General features: G+C 48.7%; 1 protein-coding gene across 1 annotated transcript; it reads left to right on the top strand.

The window, feature by feature from the left end:
* Positions 1 to 27: 27 nt before the first annotated feature.
* On the top strand, positions 28 to 16,458 carry Nt5c1a (5'-nucleotidase, cytosolic IA). Its single transcript, XM_013016854.1, has 6 exons — positions 28 to 199; positions 9,134 to 9,301; positions 9,694 to 9,823; positions 11,903 to 12,025; positions 14,452 to 14,636; positions 16,026 to 16,458. The coding sequence occupies exons 1-6, from the start codon at positions 74 to 76 to the stop codon at positions 16,389 to 16,391; spliced, it is 1,098 nt and encodes a 365-aa protein (XP_012872308.1). The 5' UTR covers positions 28 to 73; the 3' UTR covers positions 16,392 to 16,458.
* Positions 16,459 to 17,684: the final 1,226 nt, after the last annotated feature.

Below are 17,684 nucleotides of genomic sequence, written 5' to 3'. Positions count from 1 at the left end.
CAGCCCGGCTCCGCGAGCTCGGCGTCTCCACCGCGCTTCCATCTGGCCAGGACTGGGTCAGCACCGGAGGAGCATGGAACCCGGGGAGCCCCGGGAGGTCCGGGAACCCGGGCCAGGGGCAGAGACCACCCCGACGCCTCGCTGGGAGGAGGCCAAGACTTTCTACGACAACCTTACACCCAAGAAGAAACCCAAATCGGTAAAAAGTCCGGCATAGGGATTGGGGGAGGGATGGGGGGGTCACTCTCAGGAAGTGGGGGGGCGCAAACCCCTTGGGAAGGGGACCCATGGTGGCCCTCCTGGAGAGGACGCAGCGCTCAGCCCCAGCATGCACCCGGCGTTGGCCCGGGCGCGGGTTTATTTTGGGAGCTGGGCTCTGGTGCTGCTGGTGTTTTGTTTTTTGTTTTTTTTCCTGGGGCTCGGGTTCCATGCCAGCATCCCCCCTCCCCCGTGCTGTCCGCAGGCCCCAGCCCGTCCCGAGGCCAGGCGGGCACCGGGGCGCGCACAGCGCTTGGCAAAGCTGCTCTGTGGCCCCGACTCTTGGAAACCCAGCGCCTCGCGTGGCGCCCGGGCTCCACGATCGGGACACCGGGTTCTAGCCTCTAGCCTCTCTGAGTTCAGACTCTGGCTGGGCCCCCTGCGGCCTGAGTGCATCCCCTCTGGTTCTGGGCACCCAATATTAGCCTGTGCACCCCAGATCCGAGCTCTGTCTGCTCTCCCCTCAGTGGACATTAGCACCCCTGTGACTCCATGGTGGCGTTACGCTGGGGAAAGAACTTTTGTGCGTCCTTCATGGGGCCCTGGTTTGCCCCTTAGCCTTGTCCATTCCAGCGTCCCAGAGCTCAGATCCTGGAAAGGGACAGAGGCACCTTCCATAGACTTCCAGTGTGACCCTAAAGCATCCGGCTGCTTTTCTCCCAAGTCACGTGGGTCCCTAGGAGGCCCGCTCTGCCAGCAGCCTCTCATTGGCTACCTCCCCGCCTCCGCTGGTCAGTGGGGATTGCCAAACTAACCAAACTGTGCCCACTCTCACAAGTTTACACCTGGAGGTCAACAGAAGTAGTTCTGGAGATGGGTGGGTTATGTGGGGGTCTGGCGTCTCATGGACAGCCATGAGTGCCTTGGTAAGGTGCCAGGACCTTATTAAGGGGGACTGAAACTTTCAGATTAGGTTCTGTGGAGCCCAGTGTTTTGGCAAATCTATGGACATGTGAATCACATTTATTTTCTTCTTCAAACTATACTTTAACCGATTGAAAATGTGTAATAAAATCCAACCTGTAATCCCAGCTACTGGTAAGGCAAAAGTGGGAGGATTGTAGTTTGAAGCCAACCTGGAGAAAAACTCAAGACCTTGGCTATAAAACAAACTCTGGAGGCATGATTAAAGTGGTAGAACACCTGCCTAACAAGTATAAAACAAACTCTGGAGGCATGGTTAAAGTGGTAGAACACCTGCCTGAGTTTAAACTCATGTACTACCAAACCAAACAAAAAATAAAGTAAAACAAAGCCGGGTGCCAGTGGCTCATGCCTGTAATTCTAACTACTCAGTAGGCTGAGATCTGAGGATCATGATTCAAAGCCAGCCCAGGCAGGAAAGGACCCAAACTCTTATCTCCAATAAACCACCAGGAAACTGGAACTTGCACTGTGTCTCAAGTGGTAGAGTGCTAGCCTTGAGCTGAATTGCTCAGGGACAGTGCCCAGGCCCAGAGTTCAAATCCCATGACCATCAATAAAAAATAAATTTAAAAATTAAAAAAAAAGGCAAAACTAAAAAACCCAATTCCGTTAAATGTGCCTTTTGGACATTTCAGCACCTTGGAAGACCACTGACATATTCACTTGTGCTGTGGGTTGATTATTAAAAACTTTTTAAAAAGAAGTAAACCTTAGAATAAACTTTTTCCTGTGGTCTGTTTTTAATAAGAGAATCTTGAGATTGCAAGGACTATAAGTTGAAACAAAGCAAAACAAAATGAAAACAAAAACGTCTCTTCTCATTTATAAGCACTTAGTGGGAATAGGCCATTCTTAGTACTATACCACCAATCAAATTGGAGGCTGAGCCTAGATCTCCCCAGATTCTAACCTCTGACTTCAAATATGTTGTTATGGAAACACCTGTGTTGTTTTCATTATTTGACTTTGTAATAAATACATTTACATATAGAAAGCATTTGAATTTGTAATGACAGACTGGTACCGGTTATATGTGGCAATATCTGGTTTGTATTACATATTGAAGTTCTGCCTAAGAGTTCATTTGAATAAAAGGTCAACCAACTTTCTAAAATCTGAAAACCATTATTGGAGCTATGGAAGGATTTTTCAGCAGGGATTAACTTGGTCCCGTTTTCATTCTAGAAAGAGCATTCGGGGCTGTTGGGAGGTAGATGGGAAAAGGTGGATCTGGGAATGTGTATATCAGTGAGAAGTAGAGACTAGATTGTGGCTTGAGAGAAGAGGGGTAATTGGAGACTGGCGCAGTGAATGCTTCCATTTCCTCTCCAGATACCAAGGAACTGGGGAGCTCAGGCCCCATGGTTAGTCATGATCCCTTGGTCAGTCCTTGACCCTCATGAATCTCTAGAAGGCAAGGAACCTGGAGGCTTCCCAGCTTCTAGTCCTTCCTGCAGTAGCCCCTCTTCCCACAGGCTATTTTGGGGGCTTTAGGCCTCATGGGCCCTATCAGGGCCTAGCCTGGGCTTCTGCTCATTCCCAGGATGCTGAGTGAAATGTTTAAGCCAAGGAAGGCCCATCAGAGGTCTTCACCTCCTGGGGTCAGACAACTTCCTCCATCAGAGCTTCCCCCTCCCTCAGCAGCTCTCTCTCTCTCTCTCTCTCTCTCTCTCTCTCTCTGCTTCCCCTCCTCCCTCCTTGCTGAAATGACAAATGACAGCTTTTTGTTGTTGCTGCTGCTGCTGCTGCTGTTATGTTCCTGTCTTGGTTGCAATAGGCAGAATCATGTTGACTTAAACAGGAACTCTTCAGGCAGGCTGTGTGGGGCCAGGCCAGAGTGATAAGCCTGTACCTTGGCCTTAGGGAAAGCAGAGTGCTGGGAGGACCCTAGCTCGCATAGTCCAGTGCTCCCAGGCTGAGCCCCTGGGTTGCTTTGACCCAATTCTTGGTGTGGGATCTGGCATCTTTGTGATTTCGGTGCATCTTACAATACATCCCTGTGTGAGGGACCCGGCCAGGCACAGGAAGGTTTCTAAGCACACTCTGGGCAGACCTCTCCACTTCTTCCTCCAGATCTGCCTGGAGCCTGCATGCACAGCTTTTTATCTTCCTCAGCTGGAACCCTCATTTCCTACAGCTGCTCGTGCTTTCTAGCCTCACCCATTCCACCTCATTGGTACTGTCAGAGCAGAGGCAGGGTCCTCCCCCTGAAGCCTCCATTCTGAGGCTTTGTGTCGGTGTCCAGACACTGCAGTCTGAGGGCTTTATTGTCTCACATCAGTTCTCCCAACTCGGGAATAGGAGGCTAAAGAAGGTATGCTGGATGTACCTTCTTCAGCACTAAAAGAGGTTGGCATCTTCTAAAAGCTATTGAAGAGGACTGCTACATGAGTAAGGGTAACACTAGAATCCATCTTGACTCTTGACTTTTCTGTGTGTCCTAGAGTAATGTCCTGCCCCTCTCTGGGGGAATTATTTCTCCTTTCTTAAGAGAAGTAAATAAAGGTTCCCTGGGCTAAAGCAGAATGCTTTCTGGGTTTCCCCACCTCCTCTAACCCTACCCTTGCCATCTTTGCCTTTGCTTCATCACCCCACATATACACTTTCTGTGTGCCAGTCTTGGGGCTCGAACTCAGGGCCTCGCACTGTCACTCACGTTTTTGTTCATGGCTGGTGCTCTAACACTTGGTCCATGCCTCCAGTTCTGTCTTTTTGCTGGTTTAATCAGAGATAAGAATCTCTTGGGGCTGGGAAGGTGGCTCAGTGGTAGAGTGCTTGCCTTGCATGCATGAGGCTCTGGGTTTGATTCCTCAGTACCACACAAGCAGAAAAAGCCAGAAGTGGTGCTGTGGCTCAAGTGGTAGGGCACTAGCCTTGAGCTGAAGAGCTGAGGAACAGTGTTCAGACCCCACAACCGGCAAAAAAAAAAAAAAGCATCTCTTGGATTTGTCAGTTTGGGCTGGCTCTGAACCTTGATGTTCAGATCTTAGCCTCCTGAAGAAGTAGGGTTAAAGTGTGAGCCACTAGTGCCCAGCTTCACCTCTTTTTTTTAGGGCTTTTGACTTCAGCCTCTTTGTTTGAAGGCTCCCAGGTGCTGGTGGGATTAGGAGGTGCCCAACTCAAGGAGTCAGTCACTAATCGAGGCTTGGGACTGAGCCTTTAAGGAGGAGCACCTGCTCCCGCCTCCCATTGACCCTGCTGGATATACACATCTGGGTTGGGGTTAAAAGTCAAAGGCCCTGGGTGCTGGTGGCTCACGCCTGTCATCCTAACTACTCAGGAGGCTGAGATCTGAGGATCATGGTTCAAAGCCAGCTCAGGCAGGAAAGTCCATGAGACTTTTTTTTAAGTCAGTTGTGGGGCTTGAACTCTGGGCCTGGGTGCTGTCCCTCAGTTCTTCGGCTCAAGGTGAGCCACAGTGCCGCTTCTGGTGTTTTATTGGAGGTAAGAGTCTCATGGACTTTCTTGCCTAGACTGGCTTTGAACCATAATCCTCAGATCTCAGCCTCCTCAGTAGCTAAGATTACAGGTGTGACTGTGAGACGCTTATCTGCAATAAACCACCAAAAACTGGACGTGGCGCTGTGGGTCAAGTGGTAAAGTGCTTACCTTGAGCTGAAGAGCTGAGGGATAGCTCCCAAGCCCAGCATTCAAACCCCATGACCAACAAAAAAAATTTAAAAAGTCAAAGGCATTGTACATAGCCATTAGAAAGAATAATATGTCCTTTGCAGGGAAATGGAAGGACCTTGAACAAATCATGTTAAGTGAGGTAAGCCAAGTTCAGAGAAACAAATGGTGCATGTTTTCTCTCACATTTGGAAGTTAGCTCTAAAATATACCAAGGCATTCACACACAGTGAGACCAAAGGAAGATACTTGTAGGAGAGGAACACAAAGGCACAATGCTATGTGCATCTGATCATATAAAATAATATTTATCGAAATAAACTCCAGGAAATGGGGGGGGGTGAGTAGCTACAAGCAAACTGAGGTCAGCCATAGGATTTTTGGAATTCTTTGATTTTCCATTCCTGTTTTAAGGTTGAAAAGCCACAGGACTAGCCACAACTCCTGTAAAATGAAATAAACATCAGGTCTTCAGTCTCACCCACCACATTTCGAGGTGTTCCAGAGTCCCCCACAGATCCTGGAATATTTCCATTATCACAGAACATTGCCCTGGACCATGCTCTTTTAGAGGATGGTCTGAATCTCTGCCTTGCCCATGGGTCATTAGCTCCCTGAGGTCAGGGATCATACTTGTACTGTTTCCTGCCATGTCCCTAGCCAAGTGTCTTATCAATGCTGTCAACTGGTTGGAGCCCTAGCCTTGACCCCAGAAATAAGTGGGGTTGAGCACATGGCCCTCAGGACTGGTGGAAGAAGGCAGTTATAAGGTGGTTTTGTGTTTGTTTTTGTGGTTTTTTTTTTGTCAGTTGTAGGGCTTGAACTCAGTACCTGGGCACTGTCCCTGAGCCTCTTAAGCTCAAGGCTAGAGCTCTACCACTTAAGCCACAGCACCACTTCCAGTTTTTGAGTGGTTAATTGGAGATAAGAGTTTCATGGGAACTTTTCTGCCCATGCTAGCTTAAAACTATGATCTTCAGATTTCAGCCTCATGATTTGGATTACAGGCATGAGCCACCGGTGCCTAGTTTGGTTACAAGTTTTGTTTTTGGTTTTGTTTTGCTAGTCCTATGGCTTGACCTCAGAGCCTGGGCACTGTCCCTGAGTTTCTTTTGCTCATGCTAGCACTTGAGCCACAGTTTCTGTTTATGTGGTACTGAGGAATCGAACTCAGGGCTTCATGCATGCTAGGCAAACACTCTACCACTAAACCACATTCCCAACCCCTGATTACAAGTTTTGACCTCACTTTAAGTGTCTCTGTCCTTATCTAAAAAGTGGGGATCAGCCAGGTGCCAGTGGCCTATAATCCTAGCTACTTAGGAGGCTGAGATCTGAGGATCATGGTTCAAAACCAGCCTGGGAAGGAAAGTCCATGAGACTCTTATTTCCAATAAACCACCAGAAAACCGGAAGTGGTGCTGTGGCTCAAGTGGGAAAGTGCTAGCCTTGAGTGGAAGAGCTGAGGGACAGTGTCCACGCCCAGAGTTCAAGCCCCACGACTGACAAAAAAAAAAGTGAGGATCATAATCTTAGGTCTATCCAGATCACAGATGCAGTGGGACTCTCCTGGAGACCAGGAGCCCCTTACACACCCCACTCTGATCCTCTTCAAGAATTAGGAAGAGCCTAGCTGCTATCCATGCTGGCATTCTCCTTTCCTGCTCTATCCAAGGTGCTGTCTCAGTCCATTTAGAGGCTGCTATAACACAGTGACTTAGAATGGGTGACATATTGAAGGTGATAGAAATTTATTTCTCATAATTCTGGAGGCTGGAAGACTAAGGTACCAGTAGATTGGTGTCTGGTGAAGAGGAAACTCTTTCTGGTTCAAAGATGGCGCCTTCTAACTTTGTCCTCATGTGCTAGAATAGGCAAGACAGGCTCTCTCATGTCTCTTCTAAAACATACACACACACACACACAAACACATACACACTAATCTTGGCTGATGGGTAGTGGTTTACATCTGTAATCCTAGCTACTTAGGAGACTGAGATCTGAGGATCACAGTTTGAAGCCAGGCAAAATCTGTGAGACTCTTATCTCCAGGTAACCACCAAAAGCCAGAAGAAGAGGTGTGGCTCCAGTGGTAGAGTGCCAGCCTTGAGTGAAAAAGCTCAGGTACAGTGCCTTGGTCCAGAGTTTGAGCTATAGAACTGGCACAAAAGAAGAAAGAAAGACAAGAATTTTAGAGAGATATAAATACTCCGATGGAACAATGGGAAATGAGCCCTACAGCTCCTTTGGGGTCCCTGAGGGCCCCTTGCAACCTAGCACAGGCCTCCCCTCTAGACTCCCCATATGCTCTGGCCGCTGCTAGCCTTTGGAATGCCTTTATGTTTCTTCATCTCCCCAGGCCTTTTTCCTCCCCCTTCTCTCCCCTGAAAACTTCTCCTGAAGCCCAGCTGTTTCTGCCTTGTTCTATCTCATTCTCTTCCCTACCTTTTGCCTCTGAGTTCTCTGCTTGTCATTCTTCCCCGCCCATCTATATGAGACTGAGCATGGAGGTCAAGAGCCAGGTCTCTACCAGGTCTCTACTGCTCCTTAGTAGAGCCAAGGTATCTGGCACAAAGAACCAGTAAATGAGCCAGGCACGGGTGGCTCATGCCTATAATCCTAGCTATTCAGGAGGCTGAGAGCTGAGGATCGAGGTACAGGAAAGTCCATGGGACACTTATCTCCAATTAACCACCAGAAAACCAGAAGTGGAGCTGTGGCTCAAAATGGTAGAGCATTAGCCTTGAGCAAAAGAGCTCTAGGACAGGCCTTGAGTTCCATGACCAACAACAAAAAAAGTACATTGATAAGTGGGAGAAAAATGAGGGGGGGTAACAAGTTCCACAAGAAATGTACTCACTACCTTACATATGTTAACTGTAACTCCTTTGTGTATCACCTTGACAATAAAAATTTTTTTCGAGTTGGGTACTGGTGGTTCATGCCTGCAATCTTAGCTACTCAAGAGGCTGAAAGCTGAGGATCATGATTCAAAGCTAGCTTGGGCAGAAAAAAATTAGATTCTCAGCTCTAATTAGCCAGCAAAATGCTGGAATGGAAGTATGACTCAAGTAGTAGAGTGCCAGCTTTAAGCAAAAAAGCCAAGCAAGAGTATGAGGCCTTGATTTTAATCCCTTGTACTAACACACACACACACACACACACACACACACACACACACACACACACAAGCATGGTGCTACTGCCTTCCTAGAATTCTGCCTAGGAAGAGAAATTAAATAATCTATTATAATTTACTATTGAGTTATATTAAGAAGGAAATTCAGGGAAAAGGTATCAAATGGGGTAGACTAGGATGAGTGCAGTTTTCCTTGAGGTGATCATCTAAATTGAAGCCTGAAAGTTGAGTAGCTGGCCAGAAAGTATGGAAAACAGGGTATTAGGCAAGAGGGCCATTGTGGGGACATAAGTGTGTACAGGTGTGAGAGAGGGGAGGGGAAAGCTGGAGTGTAAGAGATAATGTGTCATGCTCATATTAAAGGCTGACCACCAGTGGAGAGGTAGGCCTTAATCACACCTGCCTGGGTGATCATGGAGGAGGGCAAGAGGTGCTGGTTGCCTGGGTTCTAATAGGACTGGCTGGTCTGGGTGATGGATTGATGGGGAAGGAAGCTGAGGAAGGGGGAGGAGTTGAGGTTGGCTTCCAAGGCTTCTGCTTGGAGAGATAGTGGTGCTGTGGTCTCAGCTAGTGGGGCTGTGGGTAAGTGGATGGTGGGTGCTGAGCACCGAGATCAGGGAAGGGAGCAGAGAGGGAACTTGGGAGTAAAGAAAATGGTGGGAATACAGCCTCCAGCTCTGTAAAGCTGGAGTGTCTGTTGGTGTGACTCGGGCAGTTAGATATGCATGTCTGGCGCTCAGGAGACAGATCTGGGCTGGAGATAGATTTCCTTATGCAATTTCCATGTTCCTGAAGACCGCTTTCTTCCTACAGGCAGGGAGCTCTCATTTCATAATGGAAACCATCTGGAGACCCTATCATGCATCACATCAGTCATATGCTGTCCTCATACATTGTATTCATTTTCCTGTTATGTCCAGATGGCCAACTAAACTGTACATTCCCCGAGGGCATGGTCCTCCTTCACCTCCCACTCCTGAGTGGAGAAGCCATCCTCTATCTGAGTCCCCAGCTGGGTCCTCCATGACTAGGTCCTGCCTTAAGTTTCCTTCTGCCCAAGGAAGAACCTTTGAGGCAGAGAGGCTGGGTCCACATTCCCATCTCCCAGAGGGGCTTGCACAGGAGTAGCTGCCCTAGGGTAGGGTCTCAGTGACAGTCCCTCCTACTGTCCCTCTGCAGCCCAAGCCTCAGAATGCAGTCACCATTGCTGTGTCCTCCCGAGCCCTGTTCCGCATGGATGAAGAGCAGCGGATCTATACGGAGCAGGGCGTGGAGGAGTATGTGCGCTACCAACTGGAACATGAGAATGAGCCTTTTAGTCCTGGGCCTGCCTTCCCCTTCGTGAAGGTGAGCAGATATGTCCAGAAGCAGCCCACACAATGCCTTTGGATGCCTGAGTAAGGAGATCCCTTCTTCCCCCACCCTCCCCCGAACCCCAAGCAGAAGCAAGGGCTTGACTGGGGGGAATAATCTTTGTGGGAAGAAGAGGCCTTTGGACTGATGCAGCCTGGGGAAGAACCCCTGCTCACCACTTTAGTGGTCCCCTGAGCAAGGGCACACCCCCCTGTCAACAAGGACCCACCCACAGGTTGGAGGAGCAGAACTCCGGAGGAAGTCTGTGTGCATGTATCTCATGCCCTGCCTCCATCTCCTCTTCCCTCCCCTATTGGATCTGGGGCCGCCAACTCCTGAAATCCACTCTTGGGGATCTGAGCTGAAGGGTGCCCTCTCCTTTCCAGGCCTTGGAGGCTGTGAACAAGAAGCTTCGGGAGCTGTACCCTGATAGTGAGGACATCTTTGACATCGTCCTCATGACCAACAACCATGCTCAAGTGGGAGTCCGTCTCATCAACAGTATCAACCATTATGGTGAGCAGGAGACATCTGCCCACAGGATGCTGTTACAACAATCCTGGGACACAGGCCACACCCCTGAAGGGTCAGGTTGTATGGACCACTGATAAGCTTTGGGGGTGGGGGGTGGGGAAGGTTAGTGCTTTAAGAAAACAAACCAATAGCTCACACCTGTACTCCTAGCTACTAGGGAGGCTGAGGTCTGAGGATGGCCATGCAAAGCCAGCCCTGGCAGGAAAGTGTGAGACTCTTGTCTCTGATTAAGTACCAAAAGGTTAGAAGTGAAGCTGTGGCCCAAGTAGTGCAGTACTAGCCTTAAGCAAAAATAAGCTCAGGGGGCTGGGAATGTGGCTTCATGGTAGAGCGCTGGTGTAGCATGCATGAAGCCCTGGGTTCTATTCCTCAGTACCGCATAAACAGAAAAAGCCAAAGTGGTGCTAAGGATCAAGTGGTAGAGTGCTAGTCTTAAGCAAAAGAAGCTCAGGGACAGTGCCTAGCCCCTGAGTTCAAGCCCCAAGACTGGCAAAAAAAAAAAAAAGTGCTCAGGGACAGTGATCAGGCCCTGAGTTTAAGCCCCAGGTATTGGCAAACAAAAAAAAAAAAAAAAAAGAAAGAAAGAAAAAAAGAAAAAGAAAATAAAACCAAGCAAAACTCTCATTTTAAGTTTTACCAGTTTTCAGGATAGAAAAATTCCTACTGATTTCAAACTACTAATGATTGAACAACATAACTGGCTCGCCGAATTTTTGAATCTTTAACCTCTAGCTCTTACAAGCTGGCACAAACCAGATCCTGACCACATAGGCCCCACTTATCATATGACTAGGCAGGACATTTACTGCCTTGATGCCTCAGTTTCTCAAACTATAGTGGAGATAACAGTTCTCATAAGATTGCTGGAAGTCTCAGGAGCAGTGGTCAGAATCAGTGGGTTCTGTGTCTTCTCCAAACAGAAAGTATTAGATCCTACAGAGCCTAGCCTATGATGAAGGATTTCTTTTTTACATTCCAGGGTGGCTCAGAATCCCAGGGGGAGAAGTAAAATTGTACAGGACAAATTCAGGACAAAATCCTGAATCCAAGTATTGAAAATCTCCTTTTTCTTTCACTGTGGACCCTATGGGACCTTACTCAATCCTGCCTGTCTCCCTCCCTCCCTTCCTCCCACCCTCTGAACTGGATCTGTCTGCTTTTCTTGTTTGTATACTCATAAAATCAGAGAGATCCAGTTTGAGGAGAGAGAGGGTGATGGAGAGGGAGAGAGAAAGAGAGAGAGAAATAAGTAAAAATCTATCTTTATAGGTTTACAAGACCTTGTTTTAAGCAACTATGAAAGGCCAGCTGGCTTTATTTTATTTTATTTATTTTGGGTACTGGGGATTGAAACTAGGGCTTCACACTGCCTTATAAGTATATGTTATACCCCTGAGTTACACCCCCAGCTCCCAGGTGGCATCTTAAAATACTGATTTCAAGTGGCTGGGTGCAAGGGTGATATTAACAATATTTAACCACCTGCTTGATGGGTACTGAGCAATCAGGACAAAATGCCAGGTGTAGTGCTGGAGCAGGATCCGGTGGGGCCAGACATTACCCACTTTGGTTGTGGCATTGAGGACAAGGGTACTGCATGTAAGGGGCTGGGGCCTTTACAGGTAACTCCTCTGGCTCAGGACAACAGCACTTACCGACCAGTAACTATTTTTTACCAACTATGCAGCCATGAGAACTTACTAAGTGTTTTCCTAGATGCAGGAAGAATCTGGTTGGCTCAGCTAGGTCAGAATGTGCCCCTTTCCAATTAGCTATGGCCACAAGGGTGGGGTCTCTAGCTGGAAAACCTACCTTTTATTGTATTGTGATCCCCTGAAGAAAAGGGCTGACAGTGAGACAAGCAATTTCTCTAGAGCTGTGATCATGACTATGCTATGATGAAGAATGGAGGGGGCAAGAGGGGGAATGCTGACCTAAAGTCACAGACTCACCGGCTTCCTCCATCACCACTCAGATCTGAGATGGCACTTGATAGGCGTAGAGAGCCTGTTCTGCAGGTTGACCCTGGCCTCACCTGAGTACTTTCGACCTCCTTCCCAGACCTGTTCATCGAGAGGTTCTGTATGACAGGTGGAAACAGCCCCATCTGCTACCTCAAGGCCTACCACACCAACCTCTACTTGTCAGCCGATGCAGAAAAAGTGCGAGAAGCCATTGATGAGGGTAAGTCACAGTGAGGAGAACGAACACAGGAAGTCCAGCAAGGAGTCCCACAGGTAAGAGTACAAGTCCTGAAGCTCTCAACGGTTGCTGGGGGTTGTCAAGGTCATAGGATGGGAAGCTCTGGATAGTTCCTATGATCTGTCTTATAAACTGAAAACAAGGCCCTACCTAGTCCATTTTCCTACCTCCTGCCCTTCTGTGTTAAGGATATATTTGTTCATCAGCATCACCCAGACTTCTGTTTCCATGGGAACTCACTTTACAGCCTAGAAAGTTACTGTTTTCTAAGATTCTCCCAGGTAGAATGTAACCAGGAGTTCTAGGCCACAGCCCAACTCCAGGGGCTCCACATGTCAGGTCTAGCCGCTTGCTGAAATTCACCAAATAAAGACACAAGAAGCAGTGAAAGACAGAGAAAGCAGATCTATTTATTACATGGCATTGAAGGGAGAGGGAAAGTAATCATTTCAGCTCATCTTCAAGATACAGACATGAGCTTTAGATTTAAATAGAGGGAAAATAGGGGCAAAGGATGAAACTATGCATAACTATTAAACAGTCCTGGTCACAGATGTGACCAGTGATCAGAGATGGTCAGAGGTTTGGTCCAGTTGTGCATCATCTATCTCAGTATTGGTAAGGAAAAGCTTGATCATGATAAGAAAATCATTGTGCCAGGTATGGTATGTCACACTTGTAATCCTGAGGAGGCCAAGATCTGAAATATCAAAGTCGGAAGCTAGCCCAGGCAGCAAAATCTGTGAGATTTTTTTGGTTTTGGTTTTGATTGACATGAGGCTTGAACTCAGAGCCCATCACTGTCCCTGAGATCTTTCACTCAAGGCTAGCACTCTACCACTTTGAGCCACAGCGCCACTTCCAGTTTTCTGGTGGTTAATTGGAGATAAAAGTCTCATGGACTTTTCTGCCTGGAATGGCATCAAACTTCAATCCTCAGCTCTCAGCCTCCTAAGTAGCTAGGATTACAGGTGTGAGCCACCAGTGCCTGGAAGCATGGTTCTTTGGTTGGTTGGTTTGGTTCTGGGGCTTGAACTCAGGGCCTGGGCACTGCCCTTGAGCATTTCTACTCAAGGTTAGTTTGAGCCATAGCTCCACTTAAGGTTTTTCAGTGGATAATTGGAGATAAGAGACTCACAGACTTTCCTGCCCATGCTGGCTTTGACCCTGATCCTCAGATCTCAGCCTTCTCTGTGTGTTTTTTTTTTGTTGTTGTTGTTTTTGGCCAGTCAAGGGGCCTGAACTCTGGGACTGGGCACTGTTCCTCACCTCTTCAGCTCAAGGCTAGTGTTCTACCATTCGAGCCATAGCACCACTTCTGGCTTTTTCTGCTTATGTGGCACTGAAGAATGGAACCCAGGGCCTCATGCATGCAAGGCAAGCACTCTACCACTGAGCCACCTTCCCAGCCCAATCTCAGCCTTCTGAATAATTAGGATTACAGATGTGAGCCACCAGTACTAGACACTCTATGAGATTCTGGAGCTGTGGCTCAAGTGGTAGGGCATCAGACTGGAGTGAAAAAGCCAAGTGAAAGCATGAGCCCCTGATTCAGCACAGAAAGCAAGCAAGCAAGCAAAAAAAAAAAAGAGAGAGAGAGAGAAAGAAAGAAAGAGAAAGGAAGGAAGGAAGAAAGGAAGGAAGGAAGGAAGGAAGGAATGAAGGAAGGAAGAAGCAAGCCGTGGGCTGGTGGCTCACACCTGTAATCCTAGCTACTCGGGAGGGTGAGAGCTGAGGATCCCAGTTCAAAGCCAGCCCAGGCAAGAAAGTCCGTGAGACTCATCTCTCCAATTAATCACCAGAAAAGTGGAAGTGGCTCTGTGGTTCAAAGTGGTAGAGCACTAGCCTTGAGTTGAAGAGCTCAGGGACAGCGCCCAGGCCCAGAGTTCAAGCCCCGGAGTTCAAGCCTCAGGACTGATAAAAATAAAATAAAATAAATATATAAAACAAAGAAAGGAAGGAGGGAAGGATGGAGGAAAGGAAGGAGAGAAAGAAAGAAGGAAGAAAAGAAAAGGAAAAAATTGTGAGGCTTGTCAAAATATGTTATTGAAAAGCAAGGAAAAGAGGGTACTTGTCATAATTAGGAATTCTGATTCCCATGTGACCTTGGGCAGCCTCTGCCCTCTTTGGGCCAGTGGAGAAGAGGATCCATATCCAGCCCAGCCTGAGAGATGACCTCTGAGGAATGTCCAGTGTCTTCAACAGGTGGGCTGGCCAGCACTGAGGTGAGTTAGGAGACCTGGCTGGTGACGTAAAATCCCTTCCATGTGCCCTTGTCAAGGGCGTTTCGGGTGATAGCCATCATCTCAGACAAGACAAGGGCCACCTGAGATAGTCCTCTCTGGTACCCAGGCAGAGCACCCACTGTGTGGCCTGAAGGCAGACAATTCTTGCCTCTCTCTGCCCAGGGATTGCAGCTGCCACCATCTTCAGCCCCAGCAGGGATGTGGTTGTGTCCCAGAGTCAGCTACGCGTAGCCTTCGACGGGGATGCTGTGCTCTTCTCCGATGAATCTGAGCGCATTGTCAAGGCCCACGGGCTGGACAGATTCTTCGAGCATGAGAAAGCCCACGAGAACAAGCCTTTGGCCCAGGTGCTCTACATGGTCCCAGAACCCCTGAGTAGAACAAGGTGGTTCCCCAAAACCTGCCCTGAACCTGAACTCCCAGCCTACAGCCAAACCCTGGACTCAGTCCTGATCCTTACCCCTTCCCCTGGCTCCTGGCTCTCCTGAGTGAGCCTGTACCCTTCACTGACCCCCATCTCACTGAAGTCGTCTCCCCTTGAAGCCTCTAACGTCTCTCTAAGCCCCTCTCTGAAGTCTGTCCTCCTCTTTTATACCTCCAGTCCCCTTTCCGAGGTCTCAATCCCCTTTCTGAAGCCCCTGTCCTCCATCTCAGACTCTTTCAGCCTTCTCTGAAACCCTCATTCTCTAAGTCCCCACCTCTTGTGTGAAATCTCTGCCTCTCTCAAGAAAGTGTCACTTCTCTCTCTCGGAAGCTATTGCCCTTTCTCTGGAACCCTCACCTCCTCTCTGAGCTCCCCCACCCCTAGGAGTGGACCTCTAACCCTGTTTCCCTCATTAGACAAGAGGAAGAGCTGAATCAGTAACCCTACTAGTGCAGCTGAGCATGGAGCTTGGGGGAAACCATTTGATTGGGCCACCTCCTACTATGCCTTGGTCAGGGGTCTGAGATCTTCACTTGCCCTCAAATAAGTCTCTGAGAGCAGAGTATGTTTTAGAATTTGGTGGTGGAAATTCCATGCAATCTGGAGTAGTAGGATTCCTCAACCCTCCTGGGAACTCCAATTCGAGCCTTCTCTAAAAATCCATGTGTACGGGCAGTACAGTGCTAGCAGAGGTCTAAGGAGCTATTGCTCTCTTGGACCCCCTAATGAGGGAGGAGTCTCCAAGACTGGATGCCCATCTTGCCATCTCTGCAGCTGCTTTGGGAAGAACAGGCTTCTGAATCACCGCTCTGGCTCTTTACACACACACATCTTTCATTGAGCATCATTGTGTTGAGGGCTGTGAGATTAAATCCTTTCCCTAATCCCAGCGACCTTTAGCCTGAGCCATCTGTGTATCCACAGGCAATTTCATCTTCAGTAGTTATATGTTGGCCCATCTGTCCCAGATGTTTGCAGCTGGAGTCCATTCTGATTAGCGGGTGCTCATACCATCGTTACTCATTTTACTTTTTTTTTCCCCGCTGATGGGCACAGAAGGCCACACTTAAAGAGCTGCCAGAGATGGGGACATGAGTGGGTATGCATAGCAACAGTTGCTCTGGTACGGTTATTCTGACGCAGCTCCAATGACAGAAAAACAGACCCTGGACTGCCCCAGGATGCACGCAGAGCAGGCACAGCAGAGCTACCTGAGAAGTTTTGCACTCCCAACAGCAGGACACATGCTGGCAGGAGGGAGAACATATGTTTGGCAGAGCCAAGTTCACAGTGTCCACTTGTCTTCTTGTAGGGCCCCCTGAAGGGCTTTCTGGAAGCACTGGGTAGGCTGCAGAAGAAATTCTACTCCAAGGGGCTGCGGCTGGAGTGCCCAATTCGTACCTACTTGGTGACAGCACGCAGTGCAGCCAGTTCCGGGGCTCGAGCTCTCAAGACCCTGCGCAGCTGGGGCCTGGAGACCGATGAAGCCTTGTTCCTAGCTGGAGCACCCAAAGGACCCCTCCTTGAAAAGATCCGCCCACACATCTTCTTTGATGACCAGATGTTCCATGTGGCTGGGGCTCAGGAGATGGGCACTATAGCCGCCCACGTGCCTTACGGTGTGGCACAGACACCCCGGCGGACTGTACCCACAAAGCACCCCCCGGCTGCACAGTAGTGGACCTGCCTTGTTCCAGGCTGTCTGTTATACTTTGATGCCTCATCTGGCAAACCCCTCTAGCTCCTCACTGTCTGCCTTTCTGCATGTCTGGCATCATCCCTTCCTGTGCAAGGTTCTTGGGGGAAATTCTGCAGACTAGGCCAGCCTTCTTACCGTCCCTCCTTCTGGGCAAACACTGTGCCATGGTTCTAGCTTAGCCAGTGGAACTGTGCATGATAGGGTGCTTGGATTTCAGAGAGATGTTGATGGGTCTGAGAGTGGGCGGGTTAGAGAGAATCTAGGATGCCAAGAGGGGCTTGGGATGAAAGTGAGCTCTGAGTAGTACAAAGAATTACCACGAGAGAGGAGGGACCAGTGTCTAAGCTCTGCCCTGACATGAACTGAATGACCTTCAGTGTGAGTTCCTCCCCTCCATGAGCCCAAGTTTCCCCATCCTCTAGAAGGGTTTTTAAGCTCTTCTGTAGCCAGAGAAGCTTGGTTTGTACAAGGTTTCCCTTTGAAGGAAGTGTTTGTCTAGGTGAGTAAATTATGAGAAGACAACCCTTCTGTCTTGACCCAGACCCATGCTGAGTTACAATAACTTGGTTAACAGGACAGAGGTTGGATTTCAGCCCTTACCTCCTCTCAGCCCAGATGGGTAAAACGCACAGTATTCATTCCACAGCAGCCCTGCCTGTAATTTCCCATGACTGGAAACCACTGGACAAGGTGACCCATCTGCTGCCTGTGATTCAGGGAAGTGGAAGGGGAGTCATTTAACTTGCTTGCAAATTCTCCACCAGCCAGTGGGGGGCACTGCAAGCTCTTCCCCTGGAAGAGCGTTTAGTGGCTGCCCATTGGCCAGAGTTTAGTTGTTTTGCTTGCCAATCCCTCAGTTACTACATCTGTCCAGGCAATTCCATCAGTGGGAAGAAGGCAGAGTATATGTGGTCCCAAAAATGCTGGGAGAGAAAGCAGTGTCTGAAGGGAGGAGTTGTCTAGGCTGAAGGTAATGAGGTCTGATTGAAGGAGTCTGACTTGACATTTGACACTAAAGTACCAAGGTAGTGATAACTTGGAGTGAAAGAAGCTGGATATGCACCAGCAAAATCGTCCCACTGTGATTAGGGAGCAGGAGGCCAGACAGAGCCACCCTGGACAGCAATGAACAATCACTGGGAGGCAACCCAAGGGATCCTGGAATGAGGTATCCTCCCTGAGATGTACAAGTGACTCCTTTGCCTTTTTTATTTTTTTTGGTTGTGGGGCTTGAACTCTGGGCCTGGGCGCTGTCCCTCAGCTCTTCAGCTC

Source organism: Dipodomys ordii, unplaced genomic scaffold (assembly GCF_000151885.1).
Source record: "Dipodomys ordii isolate 6190 unplaced genomic scaffold, Dord_2.0 Scaffold33, whole genome shotgun sequence".
NCBI classification, from domain to species: Eukaryota; Metazoa; Chordata; class Mammalia; order Rodentia; family Heteromyidae; genus Dipodomys; species Dipodomys ordii.
This window is presented reverse-complemented; position numbering and strand designations above follow the sequence as displayed.

Bases quoted from the DNA above. Each gene is read 5' to 3' on its own strand.
- Nt5c1a (XM_013016854.1), top strand. From the start codon at position 74: ATGGAACCCGGGGAGCCCCGGGAGGTCCGGGAACCCGGGCCAGGGGCA. The intron at 200-9,133 runs GTAAAAAGTCCG...GTCCCTCTGCAG, and splicing joins CCAAGAAGAAACCCAAATCG to CCCAAGCCTCAGAATGCAGT. The intron at 12,026-14,451 runs GTAAGTCACAGT...CTCTCTGCCCAG, and splicing joins GCGAGAAGCCATTGATGAGG to GGATTGCAGCTGCCACCATC.